Below are 27749 nucleotides of genomic sequence, written 5' to 3'. Positions count from 1 at the left end.
TCCGTTGTATAATCCAATCACTTTTCTATATAACGATATGTTAAAAGAGTACATCTTATGCAACATGACATCTCCTCAGCCCCTCCTGCATAATGTTATATACACCAATAATTTTTGTTTATTTTTTAATAACTTAATATATAAGCACAAATTTTAGGAACAAAGGGGTATTTCTGGAAGAAAAAACAAACAGAGTTATAGACTCATATATTTTGTAATCAGTGGATAGAAGACAGAAATCACCCAAAACCCTTATTTGAGATTCAATGGAACTAAAAGGTCAACATATAAAATGTTAAAGAAATCACAACACCTCTTGGAAGTATCCTCATTTGATTAAGATTCAAGCTTAAATTTCCTTATGCCCCAAAAAATCAAATTTCAATCTCTAAAATCATGCAGTAAGAAAATTACAAACATGAGTCAAAATATTTTTGTAGCAATGACAATCAAAATGTGTTTCAAATATGAGAATTTTACACTTTAGCCTAGTGTATATTAATTGGAAAGGAAACCTAACTTAATTAAACAAAAACACACAATTTGAAATGTTGATCAATGCAAACTAATACATACAACAAGAATTTAGTATCTCAACTATAAGTGATAGGGATTTAGAACACACAACAAAATATATACATGTGTTTAATAGAATAGAACATACCTGGATTAAGAACTGAAACTGGTTTGCTATTCCCAGTACACTTGGAGTCTAACAAGATTTAGTATCTCCACTATAAATGACAATAATTAAAACACACAACAGAAGAACAGATGTTTAGAGTCACTCAATTGTCCAAAAGAATATTCAAACTGAAAAAAGAATAGCACCCAACACTACTGAATATTAATGGTGAAAGGCGATGTATAAATAAAAACTCTTGCTGTGAATTCCAAAAAGAATGTTCACGTCTCAATTTGAGTGTAAATGTCTTCAATTTCATCTTCAAAATAATCAGTGACTGTTATTTATATTTAAAAAAAATTAACTAAACCCTAAAAGAATTAGGTTTTGAAGATCACAGAAGTTGGTATTGTTAAATATGGGCAGCACAAACTTTAGTGAAAAACTGTGTTAACTTTAATCTTGTGATGATCGTTCAACCAATCAGACATTGAAAGAAAGAACTATTGCTTTGGAAAGAACATCAACAGAAACTGTGATTTAGACCAATTAAACCCTAACGAAAGGCAAGTCCACGTATGTGATTTTAGAGAACAGATGAGAATACCTGAAGAAAAAAAATAGAAGGAGAAGGAGAACAGCCAAGAACGCTTGCTCGTCGACATCATCGTCTTCATCCACTGTCGCCAATTCTAGAGATAAGTTTGTTTCTTGGAACTGGAGAATACGACTAATATTAGGAATTTCAAGTGTGTTGAAGGTATCACTAGCCCGATAGAATCATGTTATTGTCTAGAAGAAGTTAGCATGTTCTAGAATGATCTGGATGATTATAGAACATTCTGGAATACTATGGAGAAGTCTAGAAGATGCCAGAAGATTCTAGAATACTCTAGAACGAGATGGAAGACCGTGGAAGGTTATGGAACATTCTAGAACACTATGGAAGGCACAAGAATGTCTATACTTATCTAGGACATTATAGAACATTCTAAAAACATATAAAAGCTTGTAATTGACATAGAATATGGTAGATAGTTCTAGAATAGTCATGAATGTATGTAGATCTAGAAACTTCCTATAAGGAGGTGGAAACACCTATAAATAGGTGTGGAGCTCATTTGCTCCAAATCAATCCAACATCTAAGTAACCAAGAAAGCCTAAAAGAAAGCAAAGTGTGTAGTAGTCTCACAAAGTGTAAGTTCTCTTTAAGTGTCTTAATAAAAGTCTTGTTGTTTCCCATATAAAAGAGTCGTGTTCAACAATCTGGTATCAGAGCAAGGTTTCTTGATAGTGAGAACGAGTGATTCTCGTTGTATCGTGAGTAGTTTGTGACTCTGCAAGTTTAGTGTCAAAACTAGCTTGTTTGGTATTACCGAGGTACTGCCAACACGATGGGTGATATCCAAGTCGTCGGAGGAACCAAGAAACTCAACAACAACAACTACAAAACGTGGGAAACATGTATGAAGTCCTACTTACAAGGACAAGATCTATGGGAGGTCGTTGGTGGAAGCAAAACTACACCACCAGAGGAAGACGTTAATGGTGCTTTGCGCAAATGGAAAATCAAAGCAGGCAAAGCAATGTTTGCCTTGAAGACCACAATCGAAGAAGAGATGTTGGAGCATATTCGGGATGAGAACACCCCGAAAGAAGCTTGGGACATGTTTGTGACGCTTTTCTCAAAGAAGAATGATACGAGACTACAACTTTTGGAGAACGAGCTATTATCAATCTCACAACGTGACATGACGATTGCTCAATATTTCCACAAGGTCAAGTCGATATGTCGGGAGATTACTGAACTAGATCCGCAATCCGTCATTGCAGAAGCTCGAATGAAGAGGATCATTATCCATGAACTGAGGCCGGAATATAGAAGCTTTATTATTGCTGTACAAGGATGGCCCGTTCAACCATCACTTGTAGAGTTTGAGAATTTGTTGGCCAGCCAAGAAGCTATGGCTAAGAAAATGGGAGGCATCACGCTGAAGAGTGAAGAAGAAGCACTCTACACAAGTAAAATTCAGAGGAATTTCAAGCCACCTTTTAAAGAAGGATACAAAAATGCTGACAAAGGGAAGAGTCATCCAGGAACCTCACAACCATGGAGATCTCAAAAGACCGACAATAAGAGTTCTCGGGGGAGGAGGTTCGAAGGCAACTGCAACAATTGTGGAAAGTGGGGCCACATGTCCAAGGATTGTTGGTCAAAGAAAAAGTCTGTGGAAAGCAATGTAGTAACTTCCAAAAAGGAAGTAGAGGATGAATGGGATGCTGAGGCACTATGTGCTATAGAAGAGAATAATACTAAAAGAGGAAGGCTAATGTTCGTGGATGCCAGGGTAAATGGAGGATACACCAAGGCTTTAGTAGATATAGGTGCATCCCATAATTTCCTTGCTAAAGATGAAGCTAAGAACTTGGGCATCAAATACACAAAAAATCCAGGCCGGTTGAAAGTCGTCAACTCTTTATCCAAGCCTATCATTGGTGTTGCATATGGAGTACCTCTTAAGATAGCAGAATGGGAAGGCACCATAGACTTGACGTGGTGCATATGGATGACTATCGTATGGTATTGGGAATGGATTTTCTAGACAATGTACGACCCTGGTCGTTTGAGAGAGATGATACCATGCGTATCACCAAGGGTTCAATAATTCACATTGTACCCTTGAAGAGAAATATGATTGGATCCCGAATGCTATCAACTATGAAACTCAACAAAGGTCTCAAGAAGAGCGAGACAAAGTTTATGACAACCTTGGAGGAGGAAGACATTCATTGGAAGATGGATGCTACGAAGGAGAATAATAACATTACATCACTAGAGTTGCATAAAAAGTATCATCTTAGACGAAAAATGGAACATGTGATGGAGAAACTGGATAAGGCGAAAAAGAAGAAAAACACATTAATTCGTAAGAGCAAAGTAGAATTTCTCAACAAAGCAATATCTAAACGAGATGAGCAGATCAATAAAGGATCACGTCATAACATGTTAATATTGTGGGAATTTTCCAAGGCTTGTAAAAGGGACAACTCACATGCTTACAAATTTCTCAAAGGGAGGCATAAGAAACTATACAAGATAGTTCAACAAAGTCAGGAACAATATTATGCTGCAAGAAAATGCAACCACGAATGTCGTTGTCAACTACAAAAACAATATATGAAGCAACAACTGCAACAACTAAGAAAAAACCAAGCATGTGGAAGAGAAAAAGTTCTCAAGGAAGAAATCAATATGCGACAGATCAAGACTGATAAACAAATAGCGGAATTATTCACCAAAGGGCTGAGTAAAGGAAAAAGTGAAGATTTTAGATGTCAGCTCAACATGATACGAAGAATGGGGACTAGTGCTGAGGGGAGTGTTGAAGGTCATCACTAGCCCGATAGAATCATGTTATTGTCTAGAAGAAGTTAGCATGTTCTAGAATGATCTGGATGATTATAGAACATTCTGGAATACTATGGAGAAGTCTAGAAGATGCCAGAAGATTCTAGAATACTCTAGAACGAGATGGAAGACCCTGGAAGGCTATGGAACATTCTAGAACACTATGGAAGGCACAAGAATGTCTATACTTATCTAGGACATTATAGAACATTCTAGAAACATATAAAAGCTTGTAATTGATATAGAATATGGTAGATAGTTCTAGAATAGTCATGAATGTATGTAGATCTAGAAACTTCCTATAAGGAGGTGGAAACACCTATAAATAGGTGTGGAGCTCATTTGCTACAAATCAATCCAACATCTAAGTATCCAAGAAAGCCTCAAAGAAAGCAAAGTGTGTAGTAGTCTCACAAAGTGTAAGTTCTCCTTAAGTGTCTTAATAAAAGTCTTGTTGTTTCCCATATAAAAGAGTCGTGTTCAACAAAGTGTTCCACGAAGAACCTAAGAACCTACAGAGGAATGGAATGGAAAGAGCATCAACATATCAACATATAATAATGTGTTTAAAACCCTACGATGGAGAAAACGCAAATGCATTTTGGATCTAGAGAAATACGATCTGTATACCAAGAAGCAACGCCAGAGGAAAGCGATTAACATCATCCTCGTAATTTCAAGAAAACAGAGGTGAATGCGAGACCAGATAAAACATATAAAACAAAGAATCTTACATTGTTACATCTTTGGGTTGAATAAAAAAATACAACAACACCATAAACACATTCACTTCTAATAGACGGATGAAGAGACCATAATCTTGATGTTTGTGAATTGTGTCTCATGTTCGAAGACACTAAGAAATTGAAGAAGGAAGTGTGCCGCCCTAGTTTATATGAATTGATTTGGCGATGATTTCGTTTCAAAACCCTGACTTCCTCTAAAAGCGGTAGCCTTGTAACTGTTTGTGAGATAAAACGAAACCACATGTAGAGGAAATTTAGGGAACTTCATAGAGTGAAAATTAGCGGGAAAAATCGATAGGGCGCTAAGAGAATGACACCTGGCAAAAATGTACTTATTTATTAGATTATTATTATTATTATTATTATTATTATTATTATTATTATTATGTGTTTTAACAAAATTTTGTTTAAATGAATAGGGGGCATACAATAAAGTTGATGTTCAATCACGTACCGATGAGCCTTATGATACAAATGTATCTTGCAATTGTCAATCAATCCATAATTTATGTCTCTAGGGTCAAGTTGGTCCACCAAAATTTTTGTAAGTTAACTTTGTGCAACATTATATATAGTTTCAATTATTTATAAATAAATTATTTCGGTATACCTTATTAACTATATAATACATGTCCATACAGATAATATTTTGGTTTCAACTACATTAACTGATGTCACGTTAGATCCAAGAATGCCAGAAGCTAATAAGATTCGAATGAGAGATGGAGAAAATTTTTAATTTTTCCATGGTTATTTGTGTGTGTCGTATGTGGTAGTTATTTGTTTGCGGGATTTAAGATTTTTATTTGTTTTAATAGTTATTTTGGTATTTATTTGTTTGCGGATTTTGTGATATGGATTTTTGGTACGTTTTAAGTTTATAAATTTTACTTTCTTTGTTTGACAGTCTTTTCTTATATGATTGTATTTTGTTATTTCTGTTTATAGGATATTGATATTGTTGTATGTTAATTAAAATAAATATTCTACCAAATAGAATTTACAAATACTATCTAAATAAAAATCAATCAAAATGAATTTATCCAATTATTGAAAAAAAACTTATTGAAATATGAAAGAACGATACAATGAAAAAACAATTCAAATTCAAATTATAAGTTGACACGGTAAGTTAATACCCAAAAACTGTTAAAACATCACTTCCAAGTCTTGTAAACAAAACTATATAATTTAATGTAAGGATCAATCTCACATATAAATAATTACTTCAAACCAATCAATTTTCGATTAATATGTTAGTATTTTATAAAAAAATTCGTTTTTTTATTACAATCTGTTCTGAAACTAATACAATTATATATTATTATTGTTTACGTTTTTACAGTTGTCATGGTGATTGTAGACAAGGAAAATAGGCCTAATGAGGCTATACAACTTGATTTAAATGCAAAAAAGGTATGTTTCAGATGTGCAATATGATTATTATATTATCTTTACGCATAATTCATCCAAAAAAAATATTGCAGAAAAAAGGAAAGCATATAATAAGTGTTGGTGCATGTAAATGCTCCTCAAATAATGAGTGATAGTTAGGTTATATTTTTCCTTTATTTATATTGTTGGTGTAAATACTCTCCCAGGGAGAGTTGGTCACTTATTAAGTTAGCTAGCTCATTTTTTTTCCTTAGTTAGATAATACACTTCTTACCATGCAATCTCTAGAGAGAGAAAGTGGTGGGTTCTCCCACCCAGGGAGAGTTTATCTCCCACCAAGCTCTTATGAATATTCTCTCTTTGTTCTTGGTCTCTTTTCTTATGAACTCATAATATGTTCTTCGTGTTCATACTTTTAAAAACACGATTAATCTCGAGAAACCCTTCTTCCGCACTCACCGTTTGTTATAAAAATGGGTCTCTACAATTGGTATCAGAGCCGTACCTTGAAGATCTCACGATTAGTTCAAGGGAGCGACTCCCGTTCGGTGATTATCTTGTGATTTTTCCGTGTTTCTGCAAGAAAAAATTTTCGGGTTGCAAACCGGAATTTTTTTATGATGTTCTTTCTTATTTCTATCATTTGGGTGATCCTATCTCAATAAAATAAAAATGTTGCTGCTGCTGATCGTTTTATTTTTGCTGGAAAAATGGTGTTCTTCATATTCTTATTATGTTTCTGTTGAAGAAATGAAGCAAATGGGAAGAGAAATTAATTTTTGTGGTCTCTTAAAAGCTTGAAGATTTTCTCCAGGCATTTTATTTATGCCTTGGAAATGAGAAGACACAATTATGAGCTTATTTTCATTGAAGTGGTGCTCCTTTTTTTTTACCCAGCAGCTTGAAATCTTCTTGAGGTATGAAGACTTTTCCTCCTCATTTACTCTTGCTGTAGATCTTTAATTGAAGAAATTTGGACGTAATATGTGTTTGCATAAAGCACTTTGTCCTTTTTGCTCTTTTGGGTAAAGAGTAATTCACTCTTATTTGCCTTTCTAAGCAAAAAACCATGTGGCTATGACAAATCCCATCGCCTTTTGTCCCTAAAAACCCCCTGCACACTCCTCTTTTTGCCTTCCCAAGACCCTCCTTTGACTTAGAATGCTTTATAAAAATATTCCCTTATTAAAATATGAATAAATAGCCTTTGCGGTACCATTTTTCATGAAAAAAGAGCATTTTTCGTCACCTGTTCAGCCCCTTCCGGACCCCCGAACCGCAACCAAAAACTGCCTACCGGAGTCCCCTAAGAAGCCTCTCAAAAGCCATTTCTTAGCCTTGATTCGAGGTCCTCTCAGGACTCTATCCGCAGCCGAGGTCAGCAACCAAAAAAAAAAAAAGGGAACCGCAGCCTTACCATACATTGCTGACCGAAGTCCCTCAAGACCGCAGCTTCGGATCCTCTTGGCTTGGACCGCAGCTCGGACCGTAGGCGCGCCTATCAGCAGTCTTGCACCGCATCGCCTACTGCAGTCTCCATCCGCAGCCTTCGCCCATCACCTAGTCTAGACCCGCAGCGAGACCACCCATCCGCACCTAAGTCTTGTCCGCATCCAAGACCCCCACTGCACCCATCTCGCCCGCACCTATCACTCCACCCGCAAGCAACTTCCGACCCGCAACCAACCCTCCTGACTTTGGATCTGCCCCACCTCCTCTCTCTAGCGCCTCCCCTTCAGCCCTTCTCCTTTCCTCCCCTCCTTCCTCCTCCTCCCCCCTCCTTCTTCCTTCTCCTTTCTCCTTCCTCCTTCCCCACCTTTTTCCTCCCCTCCTTTTTTTTTAAAACCCCTTTTTTTTTCTAGACTTTATTTTTAAATTCATTTTTTTAATTAATTAATTTATTTTTTTTCAGTCAATTTTTTTATTTAGCCAATTATTTTTTTTTAACACCAATTTTTTTTATTTAGCCATTTTTTTTTATTATAACCAATTTTTTATTAAAACCATTTTTTTAACACCAATTTTTGCCACAACCTACCCATGGATTGTCAAATTGGTTACTTCATGCCGATTATTATTATTGGAAGAATATTCCTACCCCAGTCGGACTTCATATTATCTTTGTGACGTTTGCACCGCAACGACGATTGATCACCAAAGTTGTTTCGCATTCTTCACATTATGGGATTTTATGACTTGTTGCTTATGATTTTTGGTTGACGAATCATGTATCTTGAGCATGTGGACTTTATTCTCTATTGAAGACCACTTCAAGTGTTCCGGCACCGCAGTTTGGATATTTGGATATATTTTTGGCACAACAGATTTTCTCGGCACAGTTTCAGCAACTGTCACCCACTTTCTCATGACCGCAAGAGTATTTATTTTACTCTTTCTCGTTTCTTATCGAGACCCTTCATACATCTAAGGAGAGCTTCTCTTAGCTATTGGTATCCGACACTCTCCATCCGATGATTTGTTGATTTTTGATATCTGGTCATTGGTTATCAAAAATAGGGAGAGAATATCATCCAGATTTGGTTATTATTGTTTGAGTTTGGATTTTGAAGACTTCTGAAGACGATTATTTATTTGGTGATGCGATGTGGCACTTATTTTTGGTCTTCACGGATCAAATTTTTGGCATTACTCGATGTTTTCCGATTCGGATTATTTATTATTCGGACTCTACCACAGGATAATTTTGTGTTCGCATCCAGTTCAGATTTTATGGTTTCACGAGTTTGGATTTGTGATATGTTGAAGACGAAGATTATTTTGGCAATGTGACGTGACACTTATTTTTGGTCCTTGGATCAAATTTTCGGCATTGGTAGACCATGTTTTTGGACTCACATTATTTTTATCCGGACTTCATTTTATGGATGTTTCACATTTTTAGCAGGTTATTCTTTGAAGAATTTCGGTGTATTATGATTCGAGAACTCGAGATGTTTTTCAGACTTTTGAAGACGAAGTGTTTCTTTTATTGGATCTTCTACTTGCTCATGGTGACCTCCTTCTTCGGGTGATTATGATTGGTTTGAAGATTTGGATCTTATATTTTCTGCTTCATTAGTTGTGCTTTGAAGCCGAAGACCTTCATTTTAGAGATTCATGGCCAGTTTCATACTTCACAGACACTTCAGAGTTTCAGAGACATTTCAACACTTGATTTCATTTACTACCACACTTGCTAGTCGGATTACTGTATTATAGCCTTGTATCACTTATTGTATCTCTCATCATTTGTAAGCGTTTAGGGAGAGAATGTTGGTGCATGTAAATGCTCCACAAATAATGAGTGATAGTTAGGTTATATTTTCCCTTTATTTGTATTGTTGGTGTAAATACTCTCCCACTATATAAAGGGAGAGTTGGTCACTTATTAAGTTAGCTAGCTCATTTCTTTTCCTTATTTAGAGAATACACTTCTCACCATGTAATCTCTAGAGAGAGAAAGTGGTGGGTTCTCCCACCCAAGGAGAGTTTCTCTCCCACCAAGTTCTTATGAATATTCTCTCTTTGTTCTTGGTCTCTTTTCTTATGAACTCATAATATGTTCTTCGTGTTCATACTTCCAAAAACACGATTAATCTTGAGATATCCTTCTTCCGCACTCACCGTTCGTTATAAAAATGGGTCTCTACAATAAGACATATTATGAACGAAAAAAAGAGAAGAACAAAATGAGACGAATAGCTAACGGTGAAGTAAGTAGCCAAAACGTGACACATAAGACGAATGTGTCTGCAGTACAGAGGGCCCTAACTGATATTACAAATGCAACCCCTACAAGTGTATTGGATGAAGCTCAAAGGAAGTCGATTCGGAACATAAATTACTATCAAAGACGCAAGGAACGAAACTCAATGAGAACATCTATGCAAACTCTTCAGGATGATCCATATAACTTTGTTTATGATGGTGTCCCTAAAAAAACATCGTGTGTTGAAGGTACAGAAAGCATGTGTTCATTCTGGAGCAAAACGATTGCAATTTGAATTCCCTACCTTTTGTTGCATGGATGGTAAGACAAAATTGGCACATTCTTCTATTCCCGATGAATTACTCGATCTCTTCACATCTAGAAACGAATTAGGCAAGACCTTTAGACAAAGGATACGTGCATACAACTCAAACTTTTCATTCGCATCAATGGGCGTCGATGTTGATAAAACAATGACCGACATGACATCTGGAGTATACACTTTTTGTGTGAATGGAGGAATGTATCATAGAATCGATCAGTTAATCCCAAGGGATGGAATACCTCGATACGTACAGTTGTATTTTTATGATGCTGATTATGAGATGTCAAATAGACTACAATGGAAGAATATTGACAAACGAATTGCTGAAAAGTTGATTCGTATTCTTGCTACAAACCCATACGTGCAAATATTTCGAAGACTTGGTGATCTAGGGCCGCTTGACAATTACAGAGTCACGTTGAATGCGTCAGTAGAACTTGACCAAAGGGTTTACAACCGGCCGACCACATCCGAGGTACCGTAATATTATGTTTGCTAATTATACAATAAAAATTTCATGTATGACATAAATGTGTGCATATTACACACCGTATTTAATCATTTTCTTACTATGATAAAAATATTAGGTTGCTGGTATTTGGGTTGATGGTAATGACAACATAGCCGCATATAAATGAAGTATTATCGTGTATGCAAGATCCGACAAACCAAAAACAATTCAATCTTATTGGGGATGTTATGATCCATTGTCTTATCCTTTGTTTTTCCTTACGGTGAGTCGGGATGGCATTCTAATATTCCAAGACATGGAATTCCCATCAATAATATTATTACTGACGATGATGACATCGGGGATGATTTAGAAGGTACATATATCATAACTTTATAAATCTTATTTAAAGTAACAAACATTACATTTTGTACACGTCATTAATTATTTTTTTTATTCACGACATCAACATTATGTAGACTCTAATACAAAAAAAGGACGGGATACTGTATCTATGCGAGAGTACTACTGCTATAAGTTTCAAATCCGGTCAAACTATAATGTAATTTTGATGGGAGGGAGATTACTACAGCAGTTTGTAGTAGATATCTACATCAAGCTTGAGACTTCACATTTGGATTTTTGTAGAAAAAATCAGTCCAAAATAAGAGCAGATTTATACCAAGGTGTTGTGGACTGTGTTAATGTCGGTGAGGTTCGATCAAATATGATAGGGCAGTGTGTTATGTTGCCTGCAAGTTTCATCGGAGGCCCCCGTGACATGCGGCGGAGATTTCTTGACGCCATGACTTTAGTTCAAGATGGTGGGAAGCCTGACATCTTCCTTACAATGACATGCAATCAAAACTGGCCGGAGATAAAAAAATGAGCTACTCCCTTGGCAGACGTCTCAAGATCGACCGGACCTTGTGTCAAGAGTTTTTCGTGCTAAGTTAGAGGATATTAAGAAACAACTCTTTACAAATCACGTCCTCGACATGGTGTGTTCATACATTTATATTATTGAGTTTCAAAAACGTGGTTTGCCGCATGCACGTTTCCTCCTGATAATGAAACCTCCATACAAGCTTACTAACGCTGACCATTACGACAAAATAGTATGTGCTGAAATTCCAGATCCAAAAAAGTATCCTGAAATGCACGAATTAGTCGTCTCATACATGATCCATGGTCCTTGCGGCGGCTTAAACTCTGACTGTCCTTGTATGGATAATGAGCAAAAGAAATGTCATTTTAGATACCCTCGGCAATTCAATGAAACCACGTTACAAGGAAAGGACTCATATCCTGTTTACCGAAGGAGAGATAATGGTATAGAGGTGGACGTACGCGGCAATAAGATGGATAACAGATGGATTGTCCCATATAACCCAAAGTTGTTAATGTTGTTTAATTGTCATTTGAATGTTGAGGTCTGCTCGAGTATAACCTCTGTGAAATATGTGTTTAAGTATATTTACAATGGTCATGACAAACAAGTTATCAATATTGATCCTGATGGACAACATGTCGCTATTAATGAGATAAAACGGTTTCAGGATGCAGGATATGTCTCACCTCTAGAGGCCATGTGGAGGATTTTTAGCTTCCCTCTTTCTCGGATCCACCCTTTTGTGATGGCTTTGCAGGTGCATCTCCCAAATCAGCAGATGGTTAGGTTCAGTGAGGATGATACGCTGACTAGCGTTGTTGAGAAGGAGAAAGATAGGAGATCAATGTTAACTATTTTTTTCTAAAAAAGAAAGAAAATACTAGTGAAAGAGAGATAAAATATAGAGATTTTCCAAAAAAATTTACGTGGGATCCGAGCTCATGTCGTTGGCATCATCGAAAACAAGGATTGATGCGGGGTCGTATGGTTTCTGCCAACCACGCTGAAGGGGAGCGATACTACCTTCGCCTACTTTTATTGCATATTAGTGGGCCTATGTGTTTTGAAGATCTCTACATAGTCAACAATGTACAACACCCAACATTTCGGAAAGCAACTCTTGAAAGAGGGTTAATAGAGTCTGATGATGGTTTATCACAATGTCTTACAGAGGCATCTTTATTTCAAGCTCCTATTGCTCTTAGAAGGATGTTTGCAACGATATTGACTTTTTGTGAGCCAGGAGATGTTCGTAAGTTATGGGATGACCACTACAATGCTCTTTCAGAAGATTATAGGCGACAATATGGAAGTATTGAGAGAGTCCAAAACATGGTCCTCACCGACATCAACATATTCCTACAATCTATGAGTGACAACATTGATTGTTTTGATCATCCAAAGATAAATGAAAATGTCGATTTAGAATCTGGAGTTTTTCGTGAGGTACAAGAGGAATGCTCTATTGTTTTAGAATCAGAACATTTACAAGCCCAAGATTTTCTCAATCCTGAACAAAAAGTTTGCGTATGATGAGATAATGTGGCATGTCCATAGTAATATTCCAGGAGTTTTCTTCATAGATGGTCCCGGTGGCACAGGAAATTTTTTTTTGTACAAAGCTTTACTTGCTAATATTCGTTCATGTGGTCATATTGAATTGGCGACTGCTTCATCAGGTGTTGCACTAATAACATTCCTGGGGGAAGAACAGACTCACTCTCGCTTTAAACTTCCTATTAATCTGGAAAATAACTCGGTCTGCAAGATTTCAAGACAAAGTGGCATTGCTCAACTGCTTCGGACTGCAAAAGTAATCATATGCGATGAAGTGTCAATGGCTAAAAGACATGCGTTGGAGGCGGTTGATTGAACAATGAAAGATATCACTGGGGTGATGCTCCCATTTGGTGGAAAGATAATGGTTTTGGGAGGTGATTTCAGATAGGTTTTGACTGTCGTTAGACGTGGAACACGAGCACAGGCTGTGTATTCTAGCATACGAATGTCGCCTCTGTGGTCTTCGATTATCAAGTTGCGGTTAACTATAAATATGAGAGCACTAACCGATCCATGGTTCTCAGACTTTCTTTTACGTGTCGGTGATGGAGTTGAAGAAACAATGCAGGGAAACTTTATTCGCATCCCCGATGATATGGTAATTCCCTTCACTAAAAAAGAAAAGTCATTGAATGCTTTGATTGATGCAATCTTTCCATCCTTGGAAATTAATAGATCTCAAACCGATTATATTATTTCACGTGAAATATTATCCACAAGAAATGACAGTGTCGATGAGATTAATGATTTATTGATTGGCCGATTCCATGGAGAAGAGAAAATTTACTACAGTTTTGATGAAGCTGAGGACGGTATAAATAACTTATGTCTTGTAGAATTCTTGAACACACTCAGTGTTAGTGGTTTACCTCCTCATTACCTACGACTAAAAGTTAGATGCCCGGTAATATTGTTACAGAATCTCGACCCATCAAATGGATTGTGTAACGGCACCCGGTTGATATATAAAGGTTTTCAACAAAATGTAATAGATGTTGAAATAGCTGTTGGTCAGCATGCTGGAAAGAGTTTTTTTGCCAAGGATTCCTCTATGTCCGTCTGAAGATGACATGTTCCCGTTCAAGCTAAAGAGAAAACAGTTTCCAATCCGATTATGTTTCGCAATGACAATCAATAAGGCCCAGGGACAAACAATTCCAAATGTAGGAATATATCTTCCAGAATCGGTTTTCTCACACGGACAACTTTATGTGGCGTTATCCAGAGGGGTATCACATGGGAATACAAAAGTATTAGTGATCCCAGATGAACAATTCAACGGTAATGGAGTCTGTACTGTAAATGTGGTGTATAAAGAAGTGTTGCATGATCAATAATGCACAATCAATCATGTTTTCATTTTCATTTGTAAGGAATCAAAACTTTTTATTTTTTTTTTATTTTTTATTAGTTAGCATAACTCTTAATAACGCTATTTCAATTGGTTATTTTATGTTATTATTACCGTGTTGTGTCATGTTTGTCATATTTTAATTGGTTCGTTTTGTGTCTATGCAAAAAAACAAGTTATCACGTTGTGTGATATCAAACAAAAACACGACATGACACCCCATTTGATAGCACAAATTGATGAAAACAATTCACATAAAGAAAACAATTTACCTAATAACACTGATGAGTTGAAAAACTCTTTGATCGTTTAGATCTTCAAATAGGTTAATCACAATAATATGAACAGAAATATCAAACACTGTAATGAATCAAAATATGCTGAATGATTCAATAAATTCACGCCTCATCAGAGCTTGACTAAGAACTTCCGCTGTAGAGGCTGTTTAGGGTTACAATCGATAAAAATATGCGCTGTGAATGATCGACTCCAAAATCTTACGTACAAAGATGCATGCAAGCATCTATAAATACTAACCCCTAATAAATAAATCACGGATGGACAGGCCCAATCCGGATACAAAATTGGACTATGAACCGAGCCCAAGACGCAACACCTAATGAACCCTACAATCTCCCCTTTGCATCAATTGGAGTGAGACTTTACTTCGGCTTGCTAGGTCTAGCTGCAGGAACTTTCTTCGTGGTGTCGAACAGACGAGGAATGATAGCAATGATGGTTTGTCTGAAACGAATGTACCACTGGATCATATCATCGAAATACTTCTTGTCATCTTCTGAATTCAGCTTGCATCGATTGATGATCCCCAGAACATGTTCCAAGCACGAAGTGGTATATAGATGTTTGTCTGCCAAGGCGAATAAGCATTTTTGACCTTCATTCCTGGTGAACATGACTGAGTTTCACTTTGGATCGATTCTCCCCATCTACATCATATTCATATCACTTGCAGAACCAACAGGAGAGATGGTGGGCTTCTTCTTGAAGACACTTGCAATCTCCTGATCCATCTTGGCGACCTCCATGATGTAGCAAACCAACATCCTCTTGAAGTGATCTATGATCGGCCCATATTCAGCTTCATTAGTGAGGAGGATGTTATGAAGGATGATCCAATCATGTGGATTTAGGTTAGGAAGATCAGCAAGAGAAATGGCATGTTCGGTTTTAGCTGACCCCCTCAACACTTTGAACCTGACATTTGTGAAGTTACCCTACCGAAAGGGTTTGAGGACCCGCACGTTTATGATCTTCTACGCACTCTATGTCTGATACTGAGGCTGAGCAGACCTCAGATAGAACTCAACAAGCTACCTATCGACCTTCGGGTGAGGATGAGGGACATCAGCAACATGGGAAAATGCATGAAATACGAAGGCCTTTCGGGTCAAAGGCATGTCGAACTGAGAGTCGACAGAATTAACTCAGTCCAAGGAAATCACCGGTTCGAGCCAGAGGATGCTGGGGGTGTCGATAGCTTCTTTGATAAGCTTCTCGAGAGTCCACGGAGGGAACAGGGTTTTCCGACTTTCAAGGAGATCATGAGCCTCCTTCATCTTCCTTTCGTTCGCTTCTGCCTCTCTAGCAATACGAGCGCTCATGTCTGAATGCTTATCCCTGGCTTGTTTCTTCAAGAGATCATCAATGGTCTCTTTGTCATCATCACCATCACTGTCAACCATAGGCCTTTTTCCTTTATCTTGAGCACCCGAACCTGAAGCCTGACCAGTTGTTGGAGGTTCGGTTGCTTTAGTTGAAGCTGATGTAGAAGTAGGAGGCGGTTGAGATTGATTTTCACCCTTTGAAACCCCTTCTCCCCCTTGTTTTGGATGGGCCACGAACTCAAAAAGCCCCTCGATTTTGCTGAGCAGGTCAAGAGCAGGAGCAAGATTCTCGGCTAAAGTCCTGCTCACTGAGTAGTTCAGGATTGGGTCGTGTCCTTCAATAATGTTGGAGAGGGCGGCGTGGACATCCGAAACACAAGTGGAAATGACCGCTCGCTCAGATCGAAAAGATGCAACCTCCTTTTTTGATTGGGAAAGTTGAAGACTCTTAACCTTTAGAGCAGTGGTTTTACGAGCAAGCGCATCCGTCACTGAGTTCTCCGAAGCGAGATCTTCTTGGAGCTTGGTCAATCGCTCCTCAATAGTCGCCTGGAAGGATTTATTGTCAGCTTCAAGAGACTGACGAAGAATGCCAAAGGATTGTTGTTCTGATGCGAATGAAGTAGCCAGGTTCTCGACAACGGAATCGACCTTCGCTGCATTGGATTTAGCGGCCCCCTGTAAATACTGTAACAGATTGTTAGCATTGTGAAATAGTTTTTCGACTATTTCGGTCGCTGCAGCACATGCCTTTGTAGATGCTTTTACAGCAGCAGTGGCGGAGTTGATAGAGGCTTCATGCGCCTTGGTGAAAGAATCAACTAGCCCCTGAATAGCAGCCTCTGAGATATTGGATCGAGAGGAGGAGGAGGAAGCGATGAGACTATCAATTTTCTCATGAAGTTCCTTGATGTGCTTTTTGGTGACAGGAGCATCATCGTCATCATCGCTTTGAACCTGGTAGGGACTGTAGTAGACAGAGTCGAAGGTCATGTCTTCCCCTCCATGAAAAGTCTCGGTATCAGCGGAGTGGTTGGGAGATGAAGGCGAAGGTGGAGGTTCGGTTGTGGTAGTAGGTTCGGGTTTGGAGGTTGGTTCGGTTGCAGGTGTGTGTTTGGGTGCTAAAGTGCGAGCCCCCGTATCAGATACGTTGGTTCGAACTCCAGTGGTGGTTGTTATTGTAGCATCTGAGAAAATAGGGGGTGGTATGGGAATAGAAGTGGGTGGAATATGAGTAGTGAAGGTTATGAGGGGAATGGAAATAGAGATAGAGATTGGGGGAGGAGAAACAGGTTTGGTTGAAAGTGGTACCTCAGGTGAAGGCGAACGGGGAGGAGTGTCGCTGCGAAACGACTCCTCTGAGTTTGAACTCTCATCCTCTGATTCACTGGAGGAAGAGGCAAGAATGAGTTTCCGTATAGGCTGGGTTTTCCTCTTCATCGGTGGAGGTGATTGGGCTGCCTTCGTAGGTTTTCGCTTCTTAGGAGAAGGGCCTTTCGCCCCTTTGACCACCTTCTTGTCTGGTTTCTTGCCCCTGGGAGCAGGCTTGTCAGCGTCATGGATAGACTAAATCATCTTTGGAGTGAGCTCTCTGGGACCCGAAGGAAGAAACTCTTTGTAGGTCTTGATGATGCGACTCGCCCCTGGTATACATGCATACATTGACTCAGGAATTGATACAACGAACTGAAACTTGGAAGGATCCGTCATAATGATCTTCGTAGTGTGGAAAGTGCCAATAGAGGAGAGTGGAGATGTATCCACAATGGGAACATGGTACTTGTCCATTGCCCATTTGGTGACGAGCGTCCAGAACCTTGCATATGAAACTTCAGAATGTCGAGAGGTAGAAGCAAGGCTTTGGATTAACTGCTACCATAGAACAGAGCCATAATTGAGATTGAAGCCAGTGTATAACCCGTAGAGAATCGTCATGAACAGACGACTAGCTCCATCAGAACCTGTACTTCTCTCTGATAGACCCTTGAACAATATCGTGAAGAAGCCATTCCACTGAGGAGGAAGACACGATTTCTTGAACTTTGTGACTGTGGTAAGAATCTCAGTGTAACCCAAGTTGTAAAACATGGAGAACAACTGTCCCACAGAAATCGACTCAGGGTTAACCCTCAACTCATCAGGTTCAAACCCTAGAAGCGAGCAGAATCGCTATTTAGAGATGGAGGTTTTGGTATCAAGAATATCGAAGAAAATTCGATCAACAGACTTGTCGAAGTGGGCAGTAGAGAAAATCTAGGATAAACACTCCATAGGTACGATCTCGACCTTGGTCAGAGCGAGAACCAGTGGAGAGTGTTTTGATGGGTTTTGGCTATAAGAACATCCTTTGTGCTCATACAAACCCTAATGCTTGGATCTAGGTTTCTCTATTGTACATGCAAGTTATCCAAGACTATAAACCCTAGATCTAGAATATGATAATCAATATAACATATAATTAGGGTTTAGATCATACCTTGATTGTTATGTAGCAATAACAATCTCAATTCCTCCTTGTATTGACTTTAGAAAGCTTAGAGTCACAAATGTCACTCCTCTAATGGTTCACAAACACCAAGTGCAAGAGGATGAAGAGGAGAGAGGATGGAGGCTGCCCTAAAACGTGTGAAACCCTAGAAGGATGCTTAGCCACGTTTTTGGGTCATAAGGGATCTATATATATAGGAGGCTATTAGGGTTATCTAACAAGGAAACCCTAATTTGGATGCTTAAGCCCTAAGCAACCCATGGACTCCTTTCTTTAAGGCCTTGGATGATTTCTTATGGGCTTCCCCATAGAATTCGTCCACTCCTTAATATAAGGCAATCCATGGCCCAAATTGCAATTATCTTATAATTACAATTCCAGTCCCTTAAGTTTAATTAATCTCTTTTAGTCACAAAACTAATTACCAATTAATTATTGACTAATATTAATTAAACAATATGATTTCTCATTTAATATATTATTCTCATAATATATTAATAAATCATATTTAATCCTTTCTCACCATAATTCATCCTATCAAGTTGCTTTGGTGAAGGCAACCCAAAAGGACCATGCACCATCGGGTCAAGTACATACCAAAATAATTATGGACTTAGACACTAATCCAACAGTCTCCCACTTGGATAAGTCTAATAACTATTATGCGTATGACTTCAGATCCTGATCTGCAATCGTAGCTTTCCAAAGCCGTTGTCAACTCTGATCCTATCAGATATGCGTGTCCTTTAGATAAGGGATCATATATTCCTCCATTCTAGATATCGTATGAGACATGATTTCAAATCATTCTCTTTGTACTATTTCTCGACTTCCGATTTATGATGACTGACTAATTGAACAAATCAAATTAGCCCTATCCCGGCCGAGCATTTATGTTTGTCATCATCAAATCATCGAGGGGCCCAAAGATATCGCTTTATCCTACTTTGGATAAAAGGAACGGATAAACTTTGATACAATGCTTCCTTGCACTCACTCACCGAATTACACACAACAATATGTTTTATAACACCAAGTTACTGGTGCGTTTACATACTATCAATGTGCAATCGATTTGCAAGATACAACTCACACATCTCAGTTTCAAGAATATAAGATGTTATCGTCTCACCAATCACTTGTGATACAATCCATGGAGTGATCCAAGTGAGCGTGGGTTTGATCCAATGCTTAAATTCATATTCATAAGCACTCATGAACGTTGCAGCAAACATTTGCTTATGTCTAATATTCTTTTAGACATTCCACACACCAATTCATGACAGTCTTCATTCATACCTACTTCCAACATATGAATGGCTGTGGCCCGTTCGAATAATTTGACTGTTCTTAACCAATTAAATTATTCAGGAAGTCAAAACATGCAAAGTGAAACACAAGAATAATACTAATCCCATATGGCCTCAACCCTTTGAGCATAAATAAAACACTTTTTATTTATTACCATATCGATTACTCATTATTTGTCGTTTCGGTTAATCAACTTCTTACTTGAATTACAACACTTGTCCCATGCTCCTAGCATGCACAAAATGTTTACCTGTGGTTCTTACTTTGTGAAATAGATCACATTGAACACATTTCCAATCATACTCATTTCACAACTCCAAATCCTTTTTCCATAAGTGAAAGAATATCAAATTCTTGCCACTTATAGAATATGCTAGATTCTAACATTTTATGCAATGATCCTTTCGTAATATCACTGCACCAAAGTCACAAAGACTATTGCCAATTATATTACAAAGTCCTCTATCAGATATTGTTACAATACAATTCCTTAGATATGATGTCTCTCACTCAAAGTACTTTCCTTTGAATATCCTTTTACATAAAAGTTTCTAATCTAGACATAGATTTTTTTTCCAATATTCAATTCCCAATATGGACACGTTTCCATATTTCCATATAACAACTCATTCTTAATAGAATCTTATCTATTTGTAATAATGTCGATATGGTCCATCCAATACTATACTTCCAACTACTCACAAGCGACCAATCCTCGACGAACTTTGGATTGTCCTTTGATAGTTGTTTAATTATTTTAGTCAAAACCGATTCTGGTCCCTTTTCCCTCTAAATGCGCTAAACATTTGGAAAATTTTAGAATGGTCAAATATTATAGCATTTGCCATCGATCCTATACCCGAAGCGTATGGGACACAATGCAAAATGTCTTACATAAAGATTTGATACTTTATCAATCTTTTTCCATAATGTTTTATTTGCTATGTTCTCAAAATTCGAATTGTGAAGAGGAATGCCGTAATCATAATCGAAATTTTAAGAACACACTACGTTCCTTTGACTAAATTTATTAACATTCCACAACCTAAGCCTTTAGATTTGAAATGAAGCATAATATTCTCTTCCTTAATTATGGCAAAACAACTATTCCATCCTTACGACTTTGCAAAGAATGACTCTTGTTTTCTATAATTAATATTGCCAACTTGCAATACTTCCCATAATAATCATACAATCATAACATTTATGCTCCCATTATCATGATGATTATTATAAACATAACACTTATGCTCCCACTAACTTTGACATGTCTTTAGAAACATCTTAACTTTCAGACAAACAATACTTATTGAATTTCTTAAGTTCATGTTTCTAATACTTAGTGCTTTGATAATCTTTTATCAAGGCTTCTTGAACTTATACACCTTTGCCTTAGATAGTTTATATGTGCGTCTAAACAATTAAGAATAATTGCCAAACCTCACAACTCAAATTATGGAAAGGGATACCGTAACCATAATCGAATTCGAGAATGCAATTTTACAATCACTATCTTCTTAAAATCTTTCTTAGTGGAAGCATTTCCTCACAATCATTTTCATGAAGGAGGAAATCTTATGACACTTAGATTTAAACGGCGTATGTGTTCCTATCCATGTGAATTTGTCAAAACCAAAGTTTACGACAAATTCAAACTCATATAGACCGAACTTCCTTAATCTTGATTTCTTGCCTTACAGCTGCCCACCATGTCTTCCAAGTAGTTAAGCAACTCACCTTTTCCTATCAATTTACTTTTCATTGATCAAGGTCCTTGCCTTTTATACATTCAAATGAGAACTCATAGGACTCACATGTATAATTAACTCAATTGGAACAGCATAGAAACAAAATAATGTCAACACGATAGGTTGTAAACCTCAACTCGTGTGCTAGTGATGATCGATAAGGTATATTTGATTTGTTCTTGAAACCTTTCAGGACCATTAAGACTCCCACTGACTCCTTGACATATAAGATTCTCTTGTCAATAAACATTTCTTGACAAACAAATATTCAAGAGTTAGTGTAGCTTTTATCAAAACTCTTCATAAATTGGTCCTAGTTGGTCTTTGTCTTATCCAAGACATATCAACTTTCCACATTTGATGAATGTTACAAACCTTTTAATACTTGTCACTTATTGTCACAATCTTCTCTAAGACTTGTTTTGGAACGAAGTATGATTGACTTCTTGATTTAACCATTTCTTCAATTCTTGATTCCTCTTTTTAGACATACAATTGTACTAAGACTCACTTAGAGGATCAATTGAGATATGGTTCTTAATCATTAAGACCTATCATAAAGCATAAAAGGTACTCTCCCTTTTTCTTAGAATGGAGAAACTTTTATCGTTCTGCCATCTTGATTCTTCTTATTCGTTTTGCTATTGATTTAAACCTTTTTTAATCAATTCAGAATTACACTTAATCTTATAAGTATAATCATATTTACTAAACCTTTAGTAAATCATGACGAATATCTTTGTTACTCTTATGGTGGACTTGATTAACACGCAACTTTGTGTATTCAATCTCCTAGTCCTTCACTTGACACTTTGTCAATGAATTAGTCTAATTTCCAATTATGAAATTTCTCATTCATCGTGCAACCAAGTTGCACGATTCCAAGTCTCTGTCCAATTAAAACTTGGGTGATGAGAAACTTTCCTTATTCGGTAAATTCTTCAACATTTCCACAAACAACATAATAAGAACCAAATCCATTATTGCTAATAATAGAAACATTCAAACATCTATTTTTCATATACGCCATTGCAAGGATAAATAAATAATATAAAATCAAAATTTATTTTATTGCGGAAAAATTTTGTCCTTACAATGCAATTCATTGAAAAACTATGCTAATACATCTTTCTTAGCAATCTAATTCTAACTCTAAGTAGTAGCTCAAGAATCTAATCTTCGAGAAATGCGATCGAAATCCATTCCTTCACGGTTAGATTTTGCTCACTTCTTCCCTTAAGCTTCCTTTCTTTTCTTCGATCTTACAAAACATCAATTGTAATCTTATCACATTATGTATTAAGAATCTAGAATAGAAGCTTAAAAGAGTTAGTAAATGGATTTTACCTATATTATAGCCATACGTTTCGACTCTCCCATCTCTTAGATCTCTTAGGTAAATAGGGAAGCTTCGTCTCCAATGCCCTTTCTCTTGGCAATAAAAGCAGATTGACTCTCTTGGAACAGGACATGGAACTACTTCAGACATTGCCTTTCTCTTATGATCAAACTTTTCGATCATAGCATGTCTTTCGTTGCCATTGTCTATATCCATAGAGGTCTTGAAGGCAGATTCACCAATCAACTTTGCTTTTCTATTGCGCCAAACCATTGTTGATTCAGCAGCAATAAGCATATAGGTGAGATCTATAAGGGTCACGTCGCGGTTCATCATATAGTACTCTCTTACGAACTCACTATATGAGTTAGGAAGTGACTGAAGAACCCAATCAACAGCCATTTACTCATAGACAACGGATCCCAACATTCTTAACCTATCAATGTGTGACTTCATCCCTAGGACGTGTGCACACACCGACTTTCCTTCTTTATGTTTACTTGCCAAAAGGGCTTGAGTGATCTTGAACTTTTCAAGCCTTTGAACTTGTGGGTTAGGGATAATAATTGGAGGAGGTGGAGGAAGTGAAGCATGATTTCTTGTTCCTTGATCGAATCGTGGAATATCATCTTCATGTGGAAAGCTTGTTCCACGGGATTTGGGAAGACCATAGTTGTCGAACTTTAACATCTACAAAACGGGAGAAAACGAATTCAAGTTAGTTGATTGATTGAGTCCTTAGTAAATCAACCAAATGAGATACTAAGGCTAGGACCCAACACAATATTCTACAACTCGGGAGAGGGATGCCGTAACCCAAATTGCAGAACATTTGAAGGTAAGTGAATGACGATTCACTAATTTCCACCATGAAAAACGAAAAAGAAATTTAAGTTTTAAATCTATGAAAACTCCTAGATCCTATGATATTCATTGAACATTTCAATGGCATGTTTAAATCTCGATATGCCCCTCTTGTTTGTGACTGGGATGCCGAGGATCACAAAGCGGGTGTGAATAACCATGCAAACTACATGGTGCCCCCACATGTTACATTCACCTATTCGATGTGCCGGTAAACCACACACGCTCCACCGAACTACGACAAACATTGAGTCACCCTTTGCTACCTTTGCTTAGAACCATTTAGTGTGCCGGTAAACCACACACGCTCCACTAACGTCTTCGCAAGGGCACAAAGTGTAATTTCATGGAATTGCATCAATTCACTTTTGCCTAAGTAATTAAGATTGGGAATTTGTAAAACATTTAGTTACTTTTGTAATTCATTATACTTGTAATGGAAGGTTTCTCCTATCCTACACGTTCAGCTAACGACCCTCCACTAGTCAAGAGTGCGGTGGGTAAGAGTGGATACCCATTCAATCGCCATTTTATAGGCAATTTCCTTAAACACCCCTTATAGACCAGCTTCGTGAATGAGGCCTACTAACGGTAAGACTGACTTTTACTCATATATATATATATATATATATATATATATATATATATATATATATATAATGTTAGACTTTTAATGTTATATATAGTATAGGGTATATTTTACACTTTTAAAATACTAGGTGGTCAAATTTAATAATTATACCTTTAATTCAATTAAATTATAAACCAAAACTTTTATGGATTTATTAAACCTCTTTTAATTATACACCTTAATTAATTAATAAAAACATAAGGGTGTGATTTGAACTTTTCAAAAACAATACAAGGGTTTTAGAATTTAACATTCCTAAATTAAACCTTTAATCAACTTTTAAATTCCAAAACTTGAGGGCAAGTTTTGAAACATTTCAAAACATTAGGGTTTAGAATTTAAATATACATCAAAATTAAACAATTAATCAAAATTTAAATTCCAAAACTTGAGGGCAAGTTTTGAAACCTTTTTCAAAATATTAGGGTTTCAACTATTTAAATTTCAAAACAACAAAACTATAAAACCTAAAGGGGGAAAATATGAAAATTTTCATAATACAAGGATCAAATAACAAATAATCTAAATTAACAATTAAACACATAATTATCCATATTTGATTTATTTAATGATTTCTTGCAAAACAATTTACCAATTTAATCAAAATAATTAATCAATTATCACATAAGGAAACAAATATTTTATTAATTGATAAATATCTTCAATTAGATCAAGAATATAGTCATATATATATATCAAAAAATCGGATTTATATTGATCTAATATGATAAGGCAAGTATCCTCAAGCAAAAACAGCAAGAAATCCCGGTTTTCCCTCATTCTGACCAGCCAACTCGTCGAGTCAGGCATGGACTCGTCGAGTCAGCATGGACTCTGCGAGTTCATCTAGAAACTCGGCGAGTTCAGCAAGCAGAACCACAAAAAACGAATTTTTTCAACATACAATGCATCAATACAATAGAAACCAATCTAGGCTTTGATACCACTGATGGGTTTTGGCTATAAGAACATCCTATGTGCTCATACAAACCCTAATGCTTGGATCTAGGTTTCTCTATTGTACATGCAAGTTATCCAAGACTATAAACCCTAGATCTAGAATATGATAATCAATATAACATATAATTAGGGTTTAGATCATACCTTGATTGTTATGTAGCAATAACAATCTCAATTCCTCCTTGTATTGACTTTAGAAAGCTTAGAGTCACAAATGTCACTCCTCTAATGGTTCACAAACACCAAGAGCAAGAGGATGAAGAGGAGAGAGGATGGAGGCTGCCCTAAAACGTGTGAAACCCTAGAAGGATGCTTAGCCACGTTTTTGGGTCATAAGGGATCTATATATATATATATATATATATATATATATATATATATATATATATATATAGGAGGCTATTAGGGTTATCTAACAAGGAAACCCTAATTTGGATGCTTAAGCCCTAAGCAACCCATGAACTCCTTTCTTTAAGGCCTTGGACGATTTCTTATGGGCTTCCCAATAGAATTCGTCTACTCCTTAATATAAGGCAATCCATGGCCCAAATTGCAATTATCTTATAATTACAATTCCAGTCCCTTAAGTTTAATTAATCTCTTTTAGTCACAAAACTAATTACCAATTAATTATTGACTAATATTAATTAAACAATATGATTTCTCATTTAATATATTATTCTCATAATATATGAATAAATCATATTTAATCCTTTCTCTCCATAATTCATCCTATCAAGTTGCTTTGGTGAAGGCAACCCAAAAGGACCATGCACCATCGGGTCAAGTACATACCAAAATAATTATGGACTTAGACACTAATCCAACATGTTTAAGACACTCCACTATGGGGTACATGAAGCCATCGTACGAGTATGGGGTGAGATCAATGACCAAGCTTTGCTGGGGTCGGATAGGGAGAATATGGGAGGTTTCGTGAACAGAGGAGGAATCCGCCATTGATGAGTGCTTCGAAGAAGATGATGAACAGTGGTAGAGAAGTATCTTTGTTTGCTCTCAGAAAATTGTGTGCAGTAAAGAGGTAAAAGAACTTAGGGTTACCCTTTATACCGTGTGTAGAAGAGAGAGAAAAATCCGCTCCCAAATCTTCTTGAAAAACGAATCGGTTCCGGAGTTGATTGACGCATGACAGGTAGCAACCCCTATGATTACGCATAAGAGAGAAAACCGTTTCCATTTTGCACGCTTCCCATCAAATGCCTTTTTGAATTCCTAAAACCCCTTAGTCTCCCGGCTGAGTCATCAATTTATCCTTAAAATGAGCTGTCTTCACTAAATAAAAGCAATCACGTAAATAAGCCACAACACCCCATTGAAAATATAGCATTAAATACCAGAGCTATAAAAATAGCTTGTAGTGAACGAAACCAGACTTTTGGAAAATCAAAAAGATTTTCGTGCATAGAGTGTCAAAGATAAAGAAATAAAGCAACATATATGTGGGAAATTGTGATGTCAATATAGACACAAAATAGTGGATCCTGGGCACGAATCTCTTCCTTCAAAGTCAAGAGAGACTTTAAAGTGTTTGTGTGGTTTCCCGTTGAATTACGATCAAGCACTTGTTAAGAAGTGTTGAAAGGCATCTTTTAATAGGGCTGATAAGGATGGCTTTCGCTTCAGTTCAGAATTTCTGATCTTGACATAAGATAGAAACTGAATGAAGTACTTGTGAGACCGATGTGGTCTGTTAAACAAGTAGGTTTCGTCAATATTTAGTGACTCGTTGAAAGTGTTTTAGTGTGAAATCTCACAAAAAATTAAAACTAGATTCTATGGGAAGAAATGTTATGGTATGTAACAATTTCATAAGAATCACACAAAAAGGAAAAATAGAGATTTCAAGGTACATCCACTTGGCTGGATTCGTTAATTCATAAGTGAAGGCTAGAGCAAATTTAATTGTTCACCATCAATGCATAGTAGGTATTGAATTTTGGGTTTCACTTAGCACGTAGTGACACGAAGCTAAGATCACAAACACAGAGATTGTGTAACCATAAACCTCAGTGGTAATTTCTGAGAGTCTCAAGGGTTACATGTATGAAGCGAATATGATGGAGAAAAATGTTTGAGATGTTGTAAGGAAATCAAAGTACCTCTGCTATAAAATTAGTGACTAAGCAGAAAACTCTTAACTCATATGAGAAAGGAGTAAGGTAGCTCATGATATACCAAGGTTTGTATATACCAAGTCAATAAGGCTTTATTCAAAATCAGTTGAGGCTTTGGACAACATGCAACAACATGCTTCTAGGGACACTTAGCTAGTAAAAATTGTGAGAATGATACCTGCCC

The 27749-nt window shown here is 36.9% G+C and overlaps 3 protein-coding genes across 3 annotated transcripts; all 3 read left to right on the top strand.

The window, feature by feature from the left end:
* Positions 1 to 11731: 11731 nt before the first annotated feature.
* LOC145067101 (uncharacterized) lies at positions 11732 to 12418 on the top strand. Its single transcript, XM_079014309.1, has one exon. It carries the CDS (start codon positions 11732 to 11734, stop codon positions 12416 to 12418), a length of 687 nt encoding a protein of 228 aa, XP_078870435.1.
* Positions 12419 to 12525: 107 nt separating this feature from the next.
* On the top strand, positions 12526 to 13426 carry LOC145067100 (uncharacterized). The gene is made up of 2 exons (XM_079014308.1): positions 12526 to 12999; positions 13076 to 13426. Exons 1-2 carry the CDS (start codon positions 12526 to 12528, stop codon positions 13424 to 13426), a joined length of 825 nt encoding a protein of 274 aa, XP_078870434.1.
* Positions 13427 to 13558: 132 nt separating this feature from the next.
* On the top strand, positions 13559 to 14450 carry LOC145067099 (uncharacterized). Its single transcript, XM_079014307.1, has 2 exons — positions 13559 to 14017; positions 14118 to 14450. Exons 1-2 carry the CDS (start codon positions 13559 to 13561, stop codon positions 14448 to 14450), a joined length of 792 nt encoding a protein of 263 aa, XP_078870433.1.
* The last annotated feature ends 13299 nt before the right edge of the window (positions 14451 to 27749 follow it).

This window comes from Lactuca serriola, chromosome 8 (assembly GCF_051521515.1).
Source record: "Lactuca serriola cultivar US96UC23 chromosome 8, Lser_US96UC23_V15, whole genome shotgun sequence".
Taxonomy (NCBI): domain Eukaryota; kingdom Viridiplantae; phylum Streptophyta; class Magnoliopsida; order Asterales; family Asteraceae; genus Lactuca; species Lactuca serriola.
Note: the sequence above shows the minus strand (reverse complement) of the source record. Positions and strands in the feature narration are given on the sequence as shown.

Coding starts and splice junctions, on each gene's coding strand:
- LOC145067101 (XM_079014309.1), top strand. CDS start 11,732: ATGAAACCTCCATACAAGCTTACTAACGCTGACCATTACGACAAAATA.
- LOC145067100 (XM_079014308.1), top strand. CDS start 12,526: ATGCGGGGTCGTATGGTTTCTGCCAACCACGCTGAAGGGGAGCGATAC. Junction 13,000..13,075: donor AATCTGGAGTTTTTCGTGAG/GTACAAGAGGAA, acceptor CTGAACAAAAAG/TTTGCGTATGATGAGATAAT.
- LOC145067099 (XM_079014307.1), top strand. CDS start 13,559: ATGTCGCCTCTGTGGTCTTCGATTATCAAGTTGCGGTTAACTATAAAT. Junction 14,018..14,117: donor GACTAAAAGTTAGATGCCCG/GTAATATTGTTA, acceptor ATGTTGAAATAG/CTGTTGGTCAGCATGCTGGA.